The sequence below is a fragment of the Hibiscus syriacus genome, unplaced genomic scaffold (assembly GCF_006381635.1).
Source record: "Hibiscus syriacus cultivar Baekdansim isolate YM2019G1 unplaced genomic scaffold, ASM638163v2 tig00110777_pilon, whole genome shotgun sequence".
Lineage (NCBI taxonomy): Eukaryota > Viridiplantae > Streptophyta > Magnoliopsida > Malvales > Malvaceae > Hibiscus > Hibiscus syriacus.
Window position 1 is genome coordinate 1,831,537 of NW_024062858.1, and position 19,665 is coordinate 1,851,201.

Here is a 19,665-nt window from a genome sequence, read left to right on the forward strand (position 1 = left end):
CTATACCTCAATAGAAATGGGAAATAATTACGATGGATTTTGTAATGGGATTACCATTGACACCAAATAAAAATGATTCAATTTGGGTTATTATGGACCGTTTGACAAAGATCTCACATTTCATTCCTGTTTCTAACTGATTTTTCAATGGATAAGTATGCAGAATTATACATCAAGGAGATAGTTTGATTGCATGGAGTACCAATTTTCATAGTATCGAACAGAGATCCAAGGTTTATTTCGAGGTTTTGGAAATCTTTACATGGAGCATTAGGTACCCGAATTGAACTTTAACACGACTTTTCATCCTCAGAATAATGGTCAATCGAAGTGGACGATTCAAGTTCTGGAATATGTTAAGAGCATGTGTGATTGATTTTTATGGAACGTGGGAGAAGTACTTGTCGCTTGCAGAATTTGATTATAATAACAATTATCAATCGAGCATTAAAATAACACCATATGAAGCGTTGTATGGAAGGAAATGCAGAACGCCACTTAATCGGTATGATTTAAAAGATCAGGATATTTATGGTCCTGATTTGATTAAAAAAGTAGAATAAAAGTTTTAGGTAATGCAGTAAAACCTTAAAGTGGCAATGGACAGACAAAATTCCTACGCGGATTTTAAAAGAAAGGAAATCGAATTCCAAGTAGGAGATAAAGTATTTTTAAAAGTCTCTTTGTGGAGAAAGTGCTTCATTTTGGTCGAAAATGAAAGCTTAGTCTTAGGTTCATTGGACCCTATGAGATATTTAAAAGAGTTGGACCAATGGCATATCAGTTATCATTGCCATCGAAAATGGAAAAGATCCACAATGTTTTTCATGTGTCTATGCTCAGAAGATATTAATCAGATCCTTCGCACATCACAACATCGGAAGAAATAAAATTTCAACCTGACCTGACCTACGAGGAAGAACCGGTGTAGATTTTGGCATATGAAGTTAAACAACTAAGGAATAAGACGATCCAATTGGTAAGAAATCACAAAATAGAAGAAGCGACATAGGAACGTGAAAAGGATATGAGACGACAATTTCCTCATCTCTTTGTACAATGAAAAATTCAATGATGAATTTTCTTAAGGGGGAGAATTGTAATACCCCAAACATTGGATCAGTGACTAAAATGTAAGAATTTAAATTTAGTGGTTTAATTGGAATAAGTTTAAAATTTTCTTTAGGAGGATACTGTTCGGATTATGTAATGCCACGACAAATTTTCAGAGGTGTATGATAGCCATTTTTTAAACATGGTGGAGGATTTCTTGGAAATATTCATGGATGATTTTTCCGTCTCGGGCGATGACTTTGACCGATGCCTCGACAATTTATCTAAAGTGTTGAAGCAATGTGAAGAGGCCAACCTTATGCTAAACTGAGAGAAATGTCACTTTATGGTGACAAAGGAATTGTGTTGGGTCACAATTTGAACCCATTATCTTAAGATAGAATAATATATTTAAACTTCTGAGATTGTTCAATGAATTTTTATTTAAATAATTAAAATTTATAAAATAATATAATATAATTTTAAATGTTTTTATTTAGATCATAAAAACAAATGATTAATTAGTTTTTTTACAATTATAACCTTAATATAGAATAAAAAATAAATAAAAGGCTAATTAAACTTAAGTAATATGTTTATTTAATCAAATAATTATAATTATGAATTTCTAAATTAAAGTAATGATAACCAAAATCAAACTCAGCCTAATGCAAAAGTAAAGCAGCCCAAATTAACAGACTCGATCGTGTAGGTCTAAATAAAGCCATAACCGAGTCACTAACTCTGCTTTAACTCTCAAATCAAATCCCATCCCAAACTCACCGACTCACCGACTCACCTTCCCTGATTCTTTAGGGCTTTGGCCCAAACTTAATGAGAGCTTCTCTGTTCCTCTTATTCTTCCTTTTTCCACTTTTCATTTGAATTTCTTATTCAGTGTTTGTTACTCTCTTTGATCTATTTTCTACACCCGGCACCGTTGCATTACAGTTAATTTGTTTGGCTTTTAGGGTTTCCCTGTTTACAATTCTTCTGTGTTTTCGCAGCTTGTAAGTGCTGATCAAGTCATAATTTGTATTATCTAATACCAGAGAATATCAATTGGTGCGGAATGAACAGCTCCAGGGAAGATTCTCCAGATTGGCTGCGCTCTTTTCAGGTATATTTACCCTGCATTCTTCACTATATCCCCCCCCGGCGAATTATTTTTTTATGGCTAAAAATTTAAGGGTTAATCAGTTTTTTCATTCGTAAACCCTATAGCAGTTAGCTTATTCTTGCAAATTCGAGTTGTTTTCTTACCGAATGGCGCGAATTAACTTTTCTTCCAGGCACCAACTTCTAAGTTGACATTATCTTCGGATTCCGATTCTTTGCCAAATGGTAGCCTCCTTAGGGAGGATAAAACTGATGATGAAGACATCATTCTACACAGGTCATCAACATTGGAAAAGAAGAATGTAAACGACGATGAAGTAGATCAAACACCTTGGAAAAAGAAGAAAACTGATGTCTTCGAAAAACAGGAAGGTAAAAAGGAGTAATACTCATATGAATTTTAAGAACTGACGCTAGGGTTGTTTCCAAATAACTGAAATGGTGCTTAAATGAATTGTGAAAAATATATGATATATCAGCTTTTGATTTCTTAGCCCTTTCTTTGAACTTGACTTTGTTGTTTTTTAGCAATGATACAGGGAGTGAGGAGGATGGAAAGGTTTTTATGGAAGAAATGTCCGAGAAAGACTTGGGGTCTCATGTAAGAATTCACATTGCATTACCTTGCCTTGGATTTACCCAATTCAGGCTGCTCCTTTATTATATAGCATGTCATGGACATGGTCTATCAAAACTGTCATCAAACTTAAAAAGTTGATTTTAGACCCTAAAGACATTTTTGCTTTGGAAAGAATTGTTTTATGATAGAACAAAATCATGTTCATTCGTTTAACAGGATGATAAAAGCTTTATAATGTAAATGTTACTTCATATGTTTGGGACATATACTATAATAAGACAACCAACCTGGTATTACTCTGATTAGATTGGAGGCTACTGTTACTATGGGTGATGATGAAAGTAGTTGGATGTTGAACAGGCAGCAAATCGTTCAGTTTGGACATTGTCATCAGATTCTGAGTATTCTCCTGGAAGGAAGGAGAAAGTGTCTTTATCTCAAGAAAGTGGTGAGACCAGTGATCCAGTTCTGACTGGCAGAGTTGAAAAGGCTCCACGAAAGAAGACTTCTAAAGGAATATCTCCAAAAAAGGGGGTAAAAATTGGGGGGCGGACGCCCAAAAAGGAGAAGAATGCGAAAGATGGTGCAAAGGTTACAGGTACGATACCGGATTTGTACTGTAAAACTTGATTTTAACTTGTGTTGGGTTTGGCTAGCTTAAAACATTCATATAGCTGACGCAAAGGCCGTTTATGTGATAAAGCTACCAAAGTTGCTTCACATGCAATGTCTGATTCTGTTACAGAAAATAATGGTAATGTGAAAACTGCTGAGGAGGCAGCATCAGAAAAGCACATTGAACCTCATGTAAGAATGTTGGTAGCAACCGTGATGGTTTCTTGTTTGTTATCTGAGCCTCTAATTCACCGAATTATTCAACATTTATAATATATAGGTTTCCACCTCAAGGTTGCCTTTGGTGCTGTCCGAGAAAGTTCAACGCTCAAAGGTAGGATACATTTTGTCATAGTTATTGCTAATTTACAACGAGCTTTCCTAGAGAATTGGCTGTGAATTTCAAGAAGGATGATTTTGACAATGCCTAGGAAATAATCTAAAATTAAGAATTTTGTTACTGTCTTAGCCACTGAAGCTCTGCAAACAACTTGGGAAAACCTAGAAACCAGTCTTAACTATTATATTTGGTCTCTCTAGATGTGTACTTTTAAGGATTTAGCTTCGTGTTTTTATTTTAATTCAAAATCTAAAACTCTCTAGTTTGGTTTGATTTTGTTTGCCAAAGTAGAAGCCTCAAATAAACAAAATATTTTTGTGTTACAGAGATCTTAAATATTTTAGAATTAAAGAAAATAAATTTTGGCCTTGTGATCATATGTCTACAGTGAAAAGGAGCCAGTGATTAATAAGAAATTTTGTGGCTTGTGCAGGCACTTGTTGAGTGCGAAGGGGATTCAATAGATCTGAGTGGCGATATGGGGGCTGTTGGTCGAATTGTAGTTTCTGGTTCTGCATCTGAAAATCATGAGATGTTCTTAGACTTAAAAGGCATGTGTTGTTTGACTGCTCTTCTTAGGTTTAGATGATATATATGTTTATTTTATGTTTGAACTTGTAAATTATCATCTCTGAATGGTTGGTGAGTTACTGATGCTCTGAGGGTAGACAGACATTCTAACATAGGTATATTCCTATATACTTGGACTCGCTCTGCACTCAAGTTCAGCAAGTTACTGAATTTTCAGTTAAACTCTATCTTTTGTACTTTTCTTTCTAAGTAAATCTTGGCCTTACTCCAGGTCTAGGTTGAAGACCTTATCTTTCTTAGTCTCTCATGACTGGTTTTAAATGGCTTGTTTTTCTTTCAGGAACCATATACAAAACAACAATAGTGCCTTCCAGAACATTTTGCATCGTGCGTAAATTCCGTCTTGCATTTTCTCTCTGGACATTTGTGATTGTATTGATGTTGTTTACCTAGTTTTTTGTTGTTGTACAGGTTAGCTTTGGCCAGACTGAGGCTAAGGTTTGTCCTAGAAATTAACTTCGGCATTGCTTTGATCAGTCAGAGGCTTGTTAATTTCCTGAATGTTGCTGTTAAGTTTCTTTATTGCTTCTCTGAATTGCATATTCTGTTCTCAGATAGAGGCTATCATGAATGACTTCATTCAGCTGAAGCCACAATCCAATGTTTATGAAGCAGAAACAATGGTGGAAGGTACCCTTATTTTAGCCTTTTATTTTTCGTATTTAGTTATTCATTTTGTGGTGAGAAGAAATGAGACGGTGGGTTGGGGGCAAATAGTGCTTCAATCTAGCATTAGATTATTATGGTTCATATTTTGATATGATTCGGCGTTAATAGGTACGCTAGAGGGCTTCTCATTTGATTCTGAAGATGATGCCGAGAAGATGCTGAAGCACCAAACCGAGCAAAATGAGGAAATTGATGGGAAAATGAATGGGAAATCCAAAGGAAGAGCTGAGAAAACATCTGTATGCATTCAAACCACTTTGACTAAAGTTCATCTCTGTTAAATAGAACTTTGAATGCTTCTTCTCATTTGAATGCATCTCTGTTGGTGTAGTTGGCATCCCGGAAGAGAGGTAAAACTGGTGGAGGAAAGTCACAGCCGGCGAAGAAAGCAAGAAAGAAGACGGCCATTTCGAAGAAACCCAAGGCCAAGAAATGAATGAGAAGACGAGCCAATGGTGGTATTGGCAATCACTGCTCCTGAATCACATGTCATGGCTTGCGTGTTTGCTGTTTTTTTCATTAATCATATGCAAACGTAATATTTCAATGGCCACAATCTTAAAATAAAGTATTTTTATTTTAATTTATGGTGTTTTATTAAACGCAGTCTATTCTGGAAAGATGAGGTATTGGCAGGCAGGTAAAGTCTACGTCGATGAAAATGAATTGTGAAATGGAATATGAAAATCCCATTCCCATGGTATAAATGATTTTGGGTTTGCAGTCGCGTGAACTTCAAAATGTCAAACCCCACCCAAAATAAATAAATAAAAATAAGGTTATATTTGAACGAGCAATTTTAAAATTTAAAATTTTGGAAATTTTGAAGTGTTAGTATACATTAGTATTATAATTATTTTAATTGAATAAAATATATATTTTTAAAAAAAGACTATTGGAAATTTATATATTTATAAATGATTATAAAAAAAATTCATAAATATTTAGAACATTTCTATTTTTTAATATAGAATATTTCTACTTTTTTTCTTAATCTTTTTTATTAACGGAGATATTGATTAAGACATTATTTTTCCTACTATTTTAAAGTGATAGTTCATCTATTTCATGCTAACATAAAATTACAAGTATTGTATGTCATGTCGTGGGTGTACAATATTGATTGTTATATTATTATATGCAGCCTTATGAGTAATATTTATCTATACGATTTTAATAACGTTCGAAAAAACAATGCCAACACTCAAAAGAAAGTTTAGTGATATTTGAGAAAACAATATGTACACTCGAAATATGTATACAAGACATTTGACTTTAATGGCGTAAAACTATTTGAATACCCATTAATTATGCAACACATTTATACAAAGTTTAGTGGTATGTTATACTCGATAGATGAGTAATTTTTTTTTTTTTTGAAAGAGTAAATTAAGTTGTGTGACATGTCTATGAAAGCTAGTCGCAGAATGTGTAGCTATAATGTGATTGATGTATGTTACTCTATCGTTATATGTTTAATAAAGCATTATAACTCAGTAAGCTAAGACATTTATATTATAATATCTCATTGTTTATGTTTATGAACTTTATAAAATATGGTAGATGTGTACTACTAAACTTTATAGTCTTAGTGTTCAAACTATTTTCATGCACAAGTTATTGGTTTATTATGGGATAACAATATCATTGAATGAGTTTTTAGCAGCCAAGCAACCCTCGATCCTCATAATCCCTACTACAATTCCTTCGATTCCAAACTTAACTCCACCATCAACTGCTCTATGCCATGAAAACCCATTAATAGTTCAAAGAAGGAACTATAACACGAACGACGCAGATCTGAATCAATAAATACACACGAAACAAACTCCATAGCAATAGCATGAATAATACATTTTAGAACGTAGCAACAATTGCGAAACAAGGACATGACACAATTTTAATATTCAATTAGTCAAAGGAATTTGATAATATCCCGAAAATTTTGATATCAATGTTCGTTTAATTTCAATATATTAATATAGAATATTGAACTTATTATTATAATTATGATTAAAAAAACGTTTCTAGCAAGGAAGCGCCAAATTTGTGGATAGAGACTAAATGGGAAGATTTGTAAAGTATGAGGGGCAAATTGGTAATTTGTCAAAAATAAGGGAGAATTCAAAAAATTTAAAGATTTATAATATTAAAAGGATGGAGGTTATGATTTTCTTATTTTTGGAGTTATTTGGATAAAATGGACTAAATTGAAAATAATACAAAAGTTTATGACTAAATTGTAAATTTTCAAAAGGTCGGAAATTTTTTATTTTGAGAATTTTGTTCATTTTAACTAATAAATAAATTAAAATTAGGAGTAAGAAATGATGCCGCCGTTTAATTGGATGATTAAATGTATTGGATTAAATTAAAATTATTATCAAATTGATAGAATGTATAAATAATGAGGATTAAATATATAATAACATAATGTTAACAAATAAAGATCAATGACTTAACTAATACTATTTAAATAATTAAGTGACATGATTAACAAAATTTTTAAAAGAAGTTAGGGTTCACCCAAATTTTTGTTGTTGATATATATTCCTCCATTTACATTTTCTTGGCGGTTGAGAAAATGGAAGAAAATCTGGTTGCACATTTAAAACTCAAATAATTTTAAAGTGTTTTTTTTATAAATATTTTGGATGATTATGATGTAAAGTATTTGTTTAAAAAATTAATCTCTTATAATACATATATACTCGGTAAACGTAACGGTTCGAACTTGAAATCTTTATGTTTATCCGGAGTGTTTCCTTCCCTACCATATTGAATGTGGAGTGATAATTCTCTCACACGCACTTGTCATATAACTATTGTCATTGTTTGGTCGGATCAGTTTGTGATATCTTTTTAGCGAAAATTTATAAATCTCCAAATTTTTTAAACATTGAAAAAGAAATTTCTTCTTTATATTTATAGACGTCTAGAATGTTTTCTAAACTGGATTTTGTCACAGTTATTACCTGATATTGTTGCAATTACTCCGATGTTAAACACATCATAATTCTGGGTGTTTCAATTGATTTATTTGACTTTTCTTAATCAAACTTAAAGCCACTTGAACCATGATGTTTTTAGCTACTCCCTTCAGTCTTTAAATCAACTGTAATGGGTTAATCTCTAAGTTTCTTCCACATTTCAAAAGATTCTAAAATTTTTCGAATTTTGAGAGGAGAGTAATATTGATAGAATTCTGTTCTAATTTTCGGATGTATGAATTCTAGTAGAGACTATGCTAATTTCAGGGGGGGTTTTATTGTAGATATTACATATATCGGGACGAATTCACTTTTGACACAGTGGTTAACCACGACATTATTTCAGTCAATACTAATGCATCATCGTTTTGAACTAATTATTAACAACAATACCTCCGCCAAACAACCTTCGCACCTCAGAGTCTCTAGAGAAGGAACCTCTTCATAGGTATGATCTTAGAAGAGCATCTCTGGAGAAAGAATCTCGAGAACTCCGAAAGATATAAGGAGAACATTTATGAAAGAATAATCTCAAATATTTAACATCTCTCTAGAAGTCGCAACCTATTAACATAACTTCTGACAGGCCAATTCTAATGTCATCTGACCGTATTCACTTAATATTCTAGCCTACGGATAACCATAATGATCTTGCGAAACCAACTCCAAGAGTCAATATAAAACCTCTCGATCAAGACCGAAATAAAGGATGAAACATGGATGAAACTATCTCACCCCTTATCATGGAGACAGAATATTGACACCAACAACTAATTCTAACCAACTACGACTCTTTCCTAAGTAAAAGAAAAAAAAGAACGAATTGTGTATAACCCTTGTAATCCAATAATTACATCAACAAATCTTATGACTAACTTTGCAGTTTACATAGTTTGTGACTGTATACAATATGCTCTCAACGATTATTATCTCTTCAATGGATAATATAACATCTTCTACTCGATCAAATCACAAAGTAAAAAAAGGTATTACACCACCCCTCCTACTTAATTCAATGTTTGCTAATCTAACAATTATTTCTTCTGCGCCGATTGCACTAAGGCCTAATTTATTCATGATATTCCCAGGCTTCTTTAGTTTCCTTGATGATGTTCTCTTTCATGATGTTTATAATTTTTTACCATTGTTTTTAAAATGTACTCTAAGATAATCCGAGAGAAAAGGCTTGTTCTAATAGAAATGTAATAATTTATTAATTTCTAGACAATGTCATACCTGAATACAATTTAAATCCAAATGTCACTCTTCGCTGATCTGATGAAGGTAATAACATAATGTCCAAGCCTTCAACGTGATGAACCCTCCAGGGTTGCATTTTTGATCCGTCGTCAAATAGAGATGAGAGGGGCGTCGTCTTTAACTTCTTCCTTGCTTGAGGGAGCATCATTTGGTTTATGCTCAGCCGCTTCAACCTCCTTTACCGGTTGTTCTGTTGTCGCCTCCACCTTATCCTCATTGTTCTTGTTGTGATTTCAACGTCGTCCTCCATCGGCTTCTCGGCCTTAGGAACGTTTGTCTCCGCCGAAACAGCTTCGGAGGACGAGGTTTGAGGCTCCTTTTCCGACTCCGATTCGGGTTTCTCAATCTGACTCTCACCTCCATTCGTGTTGCTCTGCATTTATACATATAAGAAACAGCATTTTATGATATGAAAAAAAATCATGCATGTATAACTGGTGAAGTGAATTGCATGCACCATATATGTCTGAGCAGTGGTATCGGGCTTAGGTTTGTCAGAGCTTAAAGGAGCGCCGGCAGAGCCGTCGACCAAATCCTTAGGTTTGCTCGCACAGCCTCCCATGATAGAATTCCAAGTTAGGGGATGAGGGAGTCGGGCGTGCGAGTTTCAGGAGGTGGTCGGATTGAAGTTTATTGTTAGGATGACGATATGAGACAAGTAAGGTTAAGGCGATGAAGGAATGGGAAGAAATTCATTAATATAGTGGCAGCGGCTTCTAATGTTTAGCAAAACTTGGCGTTCCGGTTGTTATGTTAGACCTTGTCAATCGGCGGATACACGGTGGCGCTTAGTTTTCTCGGCCGCATATCATGGCAGTGTGACAATTCAGAAGCGTATATCCGTTGGAGTTTGTTGTAACAATTTTGACCTCAATATTATTAGTATAATATTAAAAATTAATTTTTAAGGTTTGTTGAAGGGGTTATTTTGATCTTTATTTTTTTAAGTATTATAGTACTCAGTATTTTAGTTTTGATAAAAATGATTTTTTTATGAAAATCGTTAATTTTACAGACGACACTCGTTATTATACTAATATAATATCTAATAAAAAATATTATTGTGTAATGTTAGTCATTGATTTAATAAATTACTAATCTCTAATAAGGCGATAATGCAATAAATTATTTATTTATTTATTTATTAAATAATGATACATATTATCATTTTATTAGAGAGAATTTATTAAATAAAAATATTTAGAAAATGAATATGATCTAAATGATTGTTCAATCATTTTTAAAAAATTGTTTTTAATATTATGTCTAGAAAAATAATACTAGAAACTATAAGACAACAAATTATTGAATGGGTTTATAAAGGGGCATTCAATCAACTGGTTTGATTAACCGAACGAACTACCTAAAATTCATTAACATAATTTTTTTTCCTTTAACCGTTAATCGAATCTTTTTAAATTTTATTAACCAAACCGAATTAACTAAAATTTATAAATAATATATATTATATATTTAATATTTTCAGCTATATTTCAATTAATTTGATCAATTAATTTAGTTAAATCGAAGTTTAAACACTACTAAGATAAATAATATATATATAGTATATTAAATATTTAATAATTTCGATTAATAAATCAATTTCAGATCAAATTTATCGATAACCGAAGTTTGAAAAAAATCATTAACCACTAACCAACCGAACCAAAAATTAATTGATCGATTAACTGAAAAAAACTTCGATTCAATCGGTTAAACCGAATTTTGAACAACCTATAGGCTTGTAAATGAACTGAACGTTCAGTGAACCGTTCATGAACAGTGCTGCGGGAAGTTCGTTTATGTTCGTTTATTTATTAAATGAACGAACATGAACAAGATTTTGTGTTCGTTTAATTAAATGAACGAATATGAACAAGATTTTGTACTTGTTTAATTAAATGGAAGAACACGAACAAAAGGCTCGTTCGTTCATTTACGTTCGTGAACGTTCGATTATATGTTCGTTTATGTTCGTTCATTTATGTTCGTTCATTTATGTCCATTTATGTTCGAACAGAGGGCAAGTTGAATATGTTACGAATATTATTGAAGTTGTTTGGATTTCAAGAAGATTGTTTTATTGAACAAATTAACTTTAAGACTTTATTATGTTCATATAGATTATTTATGATTTATGTATGTTTTTGTCGTATTCGAACAAATTAACTCTAAAGTTGCAGGTTATATTAATGAATTTTGAGTTGTTATTCTTGTTGTTTACTTTTTTTTACATTCATTTGTTGTGTTCGAATAAGTTTGTTTTTTGTGTTTGTGTTATTCGTTTATTATGTTTGTTTATGTCCGTTCGTTTGTGTTCGTTTACGTTTGTTTATCATTTAAATGAACGAACATTAACAAACATGAACAATCTATATTCCTTAATGAACGAACATGAACAAAAAAAAATTTGTTCGTTTATGTTCGTTTATTTATTAAATGAACGAACATGAACATACCTCCGTTCATGTGCGTTCGATTCATTTACAGGCCTACAACCCTAGTTTTATAGCAAGCAAGATTGATTAAAATAGGGAAACTGTGTGCTTTGACCTTGGCATTATCATAGTATTTGAAGGGAAGTTACAAGAAATAGAGTGATCAAGTTGTGTTTAATTTAGACTTACAGATGAAGTTTTTTTTCCTGAAAATATGTTGGATTCTTGAGGCTGTAAAAGATTCTGGCCAATACTACATGGCAGTTCTACACTCTTACCAAATGAATGAAAACCCTTTTTATCAAATTCTAAAAATCCCCTAAATCCTTGCCTTTCTTTTGGGAATTTTCACAACATTTTAATAAGCATCAAAGGAGTCTGAATACCAGAACCCAGAAACAAAATCTAGTTTTCAGGCAAAGGGAACTTTGGTAGTTACCACTTCTATTCCTTCTTGGAGCTCTGAAGTGAAAAGCCTGATTGATCAACATGACTTGAGTCCCTTACTTCCACAGCTCTGGTATTCAGGATTTCACCTTCAGTGTCTCCAGAAGGAGCATGCTTTGTGTTTCCGGATATCTCAGGGGAACTGCTCACATGAGAACCATTGGTAGAAACATCGCGGACCAGGCTTTTGTACATGGTGAGAGTTTGGGCGATCATGTTGGCAGGGTTTGCAGCAGAACTAGGGAGTAACATTGTTGTACCCTAACAAATGAGCAGAAAGGGAAAATTCAAGCAGGGTGATAGAGATAGAGTGAAAAATCATTGACAACATTAATACTCAGCCACACAAGTCTGAGATCTCCCCTTTACCTCCTTCGCGATATTACTGAAGGCTTTAATGTACTGCTCTGCAATCCTCAAACTTGCTGCCTGCAAAAGAGACCATAATGTTGAGCCCCATTTTTACTTAGGAATGAGTATGATATCAGTAAGCCTCATCTATAAATGACTTTATCCTAACAGATTATGATTCATATAGCACAGTTAGCACTAAAAACTAGAAATTCTATTTAAAGGAAGAAGAGGTCAAGATTGGGAGGGGGGGTGAGAGGTATTCAGTATATTCTCTACATCTGCAAAATCCAGACAACTAATGAGTATTGAATCATTATACAAGAATGACACTAATTGGATCTTTTAGGCATGGACTATTTGACATTTATAAGTATTATCACAAGTCAATGCATTTATGAACTTCTAAGATGTGGAAATTCATGATGCTATAAAAGTAGTCTGGGAAATATTGTTTAAATCTTCCTCTAATAGCGCTTCAGGTTGTACTGCATAAATGTTAGCACTTATTTTGTACACGTGAAATGAGAAAGATGGAAGAAGCTCACCTCCACTCCCCCATTTTCCTTCAGTGACTGAGACACCAAGGCAATTCCTTTAGCTGTAGCTTGTGCTTTAGCAAGGATGGCTTCCGCTTCACCTGATTAATGAGTTTGTTAAGAAGAAAATTTTGAAGACATCGAAGGAAGATGTAATCATGAAAAAAAGTAAGTAAACAGGACAAGAACAATAACAAAATCAGATGGTATCACAATTAGTTTGTGTTGTCCATACGAGGAAAGTTCATAATGATATGCATAAATGAATAATCAAAATTAATCAGCTGCATCAACTTGTATTACAATTCATACAAAGCCCTATCATCTTAACACAATGATTATTTGCAGCTTGATGACCACTAACCTTGTGCTCGGTTAACTTGATCCATTCTTGCAGCTTCAGATGCTAAAATCACAGCACTTTTCCTACCATCAGCAATATTTATATTGGACTGCCGCTCTCCTGTTAGAATTAACCTTTATGAATAAATCATACCATCTAAAATCAACTATTAAAATAAGATGGTATGGTGCCAGAAAGCAGTAGCACTAGGTTAAACTAAATGGGAAAATAAATATTTAAACTTAATGCAAGACCTTCAGATTCAAGAATCTGAGCTCTCTTTTTACGCTCTGCTTCTGCTTGCATCTCCATAGCTGCCCTCACACCACGTGGTGGAGATATATCCCCTGGGATGACAAAGAAGTGAAATATATACAAAGGAAGTATTGGTAAAATAGAGTGTCAAAACAAAGTATTGCTGAACCATACTCACTTATCTCATAACGGAGACATTGCAGGCCCCAGTCTTTTGCAGCCACGTTGATGGCCTCCTGTAATGCTTACATAATTTCAAAGAATCATCATCTTTTTCCTAGAGCGTGAACAGGGTGCAGGGTACATTTAAGACTTTTATGGTGCAATATGAGTATGAGAATAATATTGTCTAATTCTAAACTTTCTTGGCACAACCAGATTCAATTGTGAGTTGATAATTAATACATTTAATAAACTAGCTAAAAGAAATATAACATATCAAGCATAAACTTGCCAATAACAGGCACAACAAGGTTTGACATAGGGTTGATATATAGGCTATATTTTCAACTTGATAACATTGGTAGGAGCCATCAGAGGAATAAAATGTTATACTAAGCAAAGTGTAACCGACATTCTTATTTCCAAGTGAAAGTAAACAAATTGAAAATAGAGTAGTTATTGACAATGCCTCCTCCCAAACTGTTGGTACAAAGTTAGAGTCATATTTATAGCTCGACTAAAGAGACTAATGATTTGTAGCGAGCCTTTATCTATTTCAACTGAGCCTTTTACTGATCTGAACCAGAATTTTACCATAAAATCGAATTATTGAGTGTCAGGTTCATCCATGTAATAAGACAATTTTAAGGGGGAATCAAAGAAAGAAAACGAACCACAATCTTCTCGTTGAGAGTGTCCCTCTCCTCGAAGGTCTTGTCAAGGGTAATTTTACCAAGCTCGCTACGCATGGTAGTTTGAGCAAGCTGAATGACGGCATAGATTGGGTTCTCAACGCCATAAGAGGCAAGTTGTGGGTCCACAATCTGCAATGTTTCAAAGTTAATTTTAGAGCAAAGATTTTTCAAGTTGAGCAAAGAGGCGGGTTAAAATGAAATACCTTGACATAAAGAACACCATCGATGAGAATGCTGACATTGTCCTTGGTAATAGCGGATTGGTCCGGGATAGGAATGGCTTCTTCCTTGAGGGAATGAACGTAGGCAATTCGATCTACCAATGGGATAAGGAAATGTATCCCAGAGGGCAGCGTTTTCAAGTATTTCCCGAATCTTTCTATCAAGTAAGCTTTCTTCTCCGGTACGATGCGAATGCCCCAATTGACTGGAGGTGAAGCCTCGTACCTTGAAATTTAACCCAAAAAAGCTAGAAATGAGATGTGAAATCATCTTCGGAGGGTCTAGAATAAAGTATACTATAAATATAAAAATAGTAAACCACCTGAAGCTAGGATCCCGACCGGTACGAAGATGGCGGACGGTGGTGGCGAACGGCGGAGCTGGATAAGAATGCTGGCGGATAACGGCGGTTGAGAAGGAGGATTCCTGGAGATATCGAAGAGTTCTAACGGCGTTGTTCAGGGAACCCGCTCTCCACATCTTAGCCATTTCGGATTTTACAAGAATTGACTGGTTTTTCTTTCTCTTTTCTTTCCCAAGTTCAAGCCAGAGGTAAAACCCTAGGAAAACCTTTGAATTGGAGAATCAATATATATGGGTAAAATACATTATGGATCCCTTAACTATATTCCTATTACTTTTTGGATCATACATTTTCAAGAGTTAAAATATAATTATTAAATTGTTATAATAATGAATTTTTCGGTTGTTTTTTTCATGAAATTTTCTCCTCAATTTCTTGCAATAAAAATCCATTTCCACTAATTAGAGACCCAATCTTACTTTTTACAATAAAAATCCATTTTTCTAGCAATTTATTGTTATAAAATAGATTATTTTATGTAATTAATATGAATAAGTATAAGAAAAATAATCAAAATATATTTATATTACTATGATAATAAATTTATACAAATCGTAGAAAGACACCATTTTCACTTGCCCCCAGTGTATTCTTCCCATTGATAAAGTAGAAAGACTCTATGGTCTAGGCCATATCTACAAATTCTTAACCAATAATCACGATGGCGTCTCTCTATCTGCTCTCAATCTCATGAACCAAGACAAGATTCTCATGGAAAGCTGGTAAGTAGCTCCAAAAGGATGATAGACTTGATAAACAAGGTTCTCATGTTGGGTATTTTGCAGGTATTACTTAAAAAATGAAGTGCTGGAAGGTGAAATTTCCTTCAATAAAGTCTATGGTATGACAACATTTGAGTACCATGGAACGGATCCTAGATTCAACAAGATCTTCAATAGGGGAATGTCTGATCATTAAACCAGTACAATGAAGAAGATTCTTGAGAACTATGATGGCTTTGAGGAACTCAAAACACTGATCGATGTCGGTGGTGGTACCAAAGCCACGTTTAATATGATCATCACCAAACACCCTTCCATAAAGGACATTAACTTTGATTTGCCTCATGTCATTGAGGATGCTCCGACTTATCCTGATATGACAATTTCTGGACAACTTCAAATTGGTAAATAAGCATTAGCTAATGAAATGGTATGTGTTTTTTTCTGTAGGTGTGGAGCATGTTGGTGGAGACATGTTTCAAAGTGTTCCTAAAGGAGACGCTAGTTTCATGAAGGTGAGTTCGACTCGACTGAAAACTAAACTTTGTTTTTCCCTATTCCACAATTTTTACTTGCCTCATCGACCATGATTTTTACCGATGCAATGGATATGTCAAGACTGGAGCGATGAGCACTGCTTGAAATTTTTGAACAAGTGCTATGAAGCTTTGCGAGACCAGGGAAAAGTAATTGTTGCAGAATCCATTCTTCAGATTACCCTGATCCTAGCCTCCCTACTAAGTTAGTTCTCCATATCGATTGCATCATGTTGGCTCACAATCCTAGTGGAAAAGATAGGATTGAAAAAAAAAATTGAGGCCTTGACAAGGTTTGCAGGGTTTTCGAGTCAAATGCAGCGCTTTCGGCATATACATCATGGAGTTCCTCAAAAAGGTTTGAATTTGTCCATGTTATATGCTCGTCACAAATAAGAAAGTTATGTCTTGATGCATGTGTAGAACAAAAAATATTTGTTGTACGATATGGCTCCTGTCCTCACACCCCATGTCGATGACGGGGACCTTTTCGCATTTCGACCAATCGGAAACGTAAGAATTTAGGTCTCACGTAACTTTCTGACAAACTAGAGACACAGACTCCACAAGAAACAAGCTTTGCTTCCATGGCGAACCCCAAAAGAAAAGCAAACAAGATCCCTTAGCTTCGAGGTGAATGATGATACCATGTTCGGACTTGAGAACCTTTGCATGTTCATTTAAACCCTGAGATTTCTTTAGTGGAATAGGTTGAACACATGAATATTGAGGAGGTTAATCGCCTGATAGATAAGGTTTCAAATAGTCAATTTCCTTTAAAGGCTAATCTTGTAGTTGTAGAGTTTGGTACTGCCTTAAATTCCAAAAATAAATATTTTTTTGAATCGAGACAACCCAAAAATAAGTCAAAACTACAAAAAGCGACCAACTTCAAGATGGCAGGAAAGGAGATTGGCTATAAGTCCATCATTATTTGTCAACAAGTCGATACACACAATCACGTGATCGTGATAATATAATAACATCTTTCAATCTCATCTTAACGTCAAGCATATATCACAAATATCCGGATAGATATATAAGTATATATGTACACACACACATGTATTCATAATTCTTCACCAAGTTATTCATAAAGATATTCAATCGCCCATATGGCCATATATATATATATAATATTTCATTTGTCACTAAGGTTGCATAAGGAGATATATAATATATGTAGATAATCGATCGTCACTAACGCTAATAAGTAAACTCACGCCATTAAGGCCAACAAGTAAATATACATACACCACTAAGGTCAATCATTGAAAATTAGATTCGATACTAGATCCTTTAAGTAAAGTCAGAGATTTGAATCATGATATTTTGAATGTGAAAAATTAAGTTAGGATGATCGCTTTCCTAATGAATCTATGTAATATCTTATCTGGATTTAGTCAATAAATAAATTAAAAGCCAATGGTTAGAAAAAATCTCACCTTGACCTCTTCTACAATCCACAATTTCTATTACCGACTTCCTTTGTCGCTTTTTATTGTGGATTAGTTCAAATACTACTACGAAAATTAGGCATATTTCATTCAAGTGAAATAGTAAAAAGACGAGGGTTTGTACTCTTACAACGTTTTATATAAGTGGGAATCACAAGAAAAATAATAATAATTAAAAATAAGATACAACAGGGAGTTCAGCATGTATTGCCAATTTGCTTTTATAGCCTAATATTTCCAATATGTTACATGTGATTCCTAAATAAAGTTCTAAAATGATTATCTCAATCAATTGTGTTGCTTTTTGTAAAGAAAATTAAATAAAAAAGGAAAAAGATCTTGAGATTTAAATAATTTAAAATTTCAAGACATAATATTAAATTTAGATCTCAAGGTTTATATTATTTAGGGTAAAGTACAAAAATGATCCCTCGACTATATAATATTACTTTGTTGAGTCCCTCGACTATTAACAGTTACAAAATGGTCACTCGACTATACATTATGTACAAAAGTCGTCCTTTCCCGTTAAAAAATTAACGGTCGTCTCAGCTGGACGTTAGCCTGTTGATTAAGATATCATAGTCGTTCGAGTTATGAAATCATATTTTATCGTATCTTAATCAACATGTTAACGTTCATCTCAGATTTCCGTTAATTTTTTAATAGAGGACGAGTTTAGAACATAATGAATAGTTGGATGACTATTTTGAAACTTTTAATAGTCGAGAAACTCAACAAAGTTACTCCCCATAGGAGGATCATTTTGTAACTTTTAATAGTCAAGAGACTCAATAAAATAGCATTCCCATTTGTATATTTTACCCTATTATTTATCAGTTTAGGATTTTATTTTATTTTAATTAAATTTGATTTTCTACCTTTAAAATTGATTTTCTCCTTTAATCTTTCAATAAGAACTGAATCGTTGATTTTTAAATGAAAATGCAAACTACAATATTGAATTTTTAATATTGTTGACATGTCAATTTGTAGATTGACTTCATTTTACTTTTTTTTGAATTATTTACTTATATGATATACAAAATTAATTCAGTTTGTTATTGTTTTAAATTAAATTGAATAAGTAGAGCCTATGGCAAACTATGAAAAAAAGGACAGGTAAACATACATCAAGAGCAACTAAGTGGTAGTTTATCAGCTCATTCTTTGTTTTTCTTTTATATAAATCACTACTATTATTAAAAAGAAAAATATTCAAAATTATAATAACTAAAATAATATATATTTTTATAATATTTTAAATTAAATAAACATAATGTATCTTGACACATTAAGTGATCTCATAATAAAGATAATATAGTTCTTTCTAGAGGTGTTAGGTTACGTCTACAGAATATGTGCATTTGTTAATAGATTAAAAAATTTAAACAAATATTACATTATAATCATCTCAAACTATTAAAAAAAATACCGCATACCTCATTTCTTTAACCTCGCTTTCCTATTTCCCCTTTCTTTCTTCACGCCAAGGTCAATGTCATTAAAGAAAACAAATAAAAGTAATTTTACTAATAGTACGTGAGAATTATAAGATAATATTTATTCATATTCTTTTTTAATTATTAACGATTTACACACTCCTATAAATATAATTATTTAAATTCAAAATCCAAAAGAGAAAGACACTCGTCTTCTAGGATCAAATATAATTATCATGAATGAATTAAATAATTTTGATGGTAAAAGAATTATTATTATTTTTAAAAAATTTATATTTGAGTATCATGAATTTAACAAATTATCTTGTATTTACTTCATATTAATCAAAAAATATATAATTATTATTTTTATTTTTTTTACTTTTGAAGGAAAAAGAGAATTTAGTTCAAAACTCATATATATATATATAGGATTTACTTACACAGTGTAAAACTATTTTAATTTTACATAGAT

At 32.9% G+C, this 19,665-nt stretch overlaps 3 protein-coding genes across 3 annotated transcripts; 2 read left to right on the forward strand and 1 right to left on the reverse strand.

Moving 5' to 3' along the window:
• Positions 1-1,816: 1,816 nt before the first annotated feature.
• On the forward strand, positions 1,817-5,550 carry LOC120139912 (DNA-binding protein BIN4-like). The gene is made up of 12 exons (XM_039155010.1): positions 1,817-2,173; positions 2,346-2,544; positions 2,712-2,773; positions 3,113-3,350; positions 3,498-3,559; positions 3,648-3,701; positions 4,141-4,258; positions 4,579-4,625; positions 4,710-4,736; positions 4,853-4,928; positions 5,076-5,206; positions 5,299-5,550. The coding sequence occupies exons 1-12, from the start codon at positions 2,126-2,128 to the stop codon at positions 5,401-5,403; spliced, it is 1,167 nt and encodes a 388-aa protein (XP_039010941.1). The 5' UTR covers positions 1,817-2,125; the 3' UTR covers positions 5,404-5,550.
• Positions 5,551-11,836: 6,286 nt separating this feature from the next.
• Positions 11,837-15,226, reverse strand: LOC120140043 (stomatin-like protein 2, mitochondrial). Its single transcript, XM_039155103.1, has 9 exons — positions 14,992-15,226; positions 14,651-14,894; positions 14,427-14,576; positions 13,769-13,826; positions 13,590-13,682; positions 13,357-13,455; positions 13,002-13,093; positions 12,472-12,531; positions 11,837-12,363 (listed from the first exon to the last, which is right to left on the reverse strand). The coding sequence occupies exons 1-9, from the start codon at positions 15,156-15,158 to the stop codon at positions 12,100-12,102; spliced, it is 1,227 nt and encodes a 408-aa protein (XP_039011034.1). The 5' UTR covers positions 15,159-15,226; the 3' UTR covers positions 11,837-12,099.
• Positions 15,227-15,945: 719 nt separating this feature from the next.
• LOC120139902 (caffeic acid 3-O-methyltransferase 2-like) lies at positions 15,946-16,538 on the forward strand. Its single transcript, XM_039155002.1, has 3 exons — positions 15,946-16,129; positions 16,206-16,270; positions 16,361-16,538. The coding sequence occupies exons 1-3, from the start codon at positions 15,961-15,963 to the stop codon at positions 16,499-16,501; spliced, it is 375 nt and encodes a 124-aa protein (XP_039010933.1). The 5' UTR covers positions 15,946-15,960; the 3' UTR covers positions 16,502-16,538.
• Positions 16,539-19,665: the final 3,127 nt, after the last annotated feature.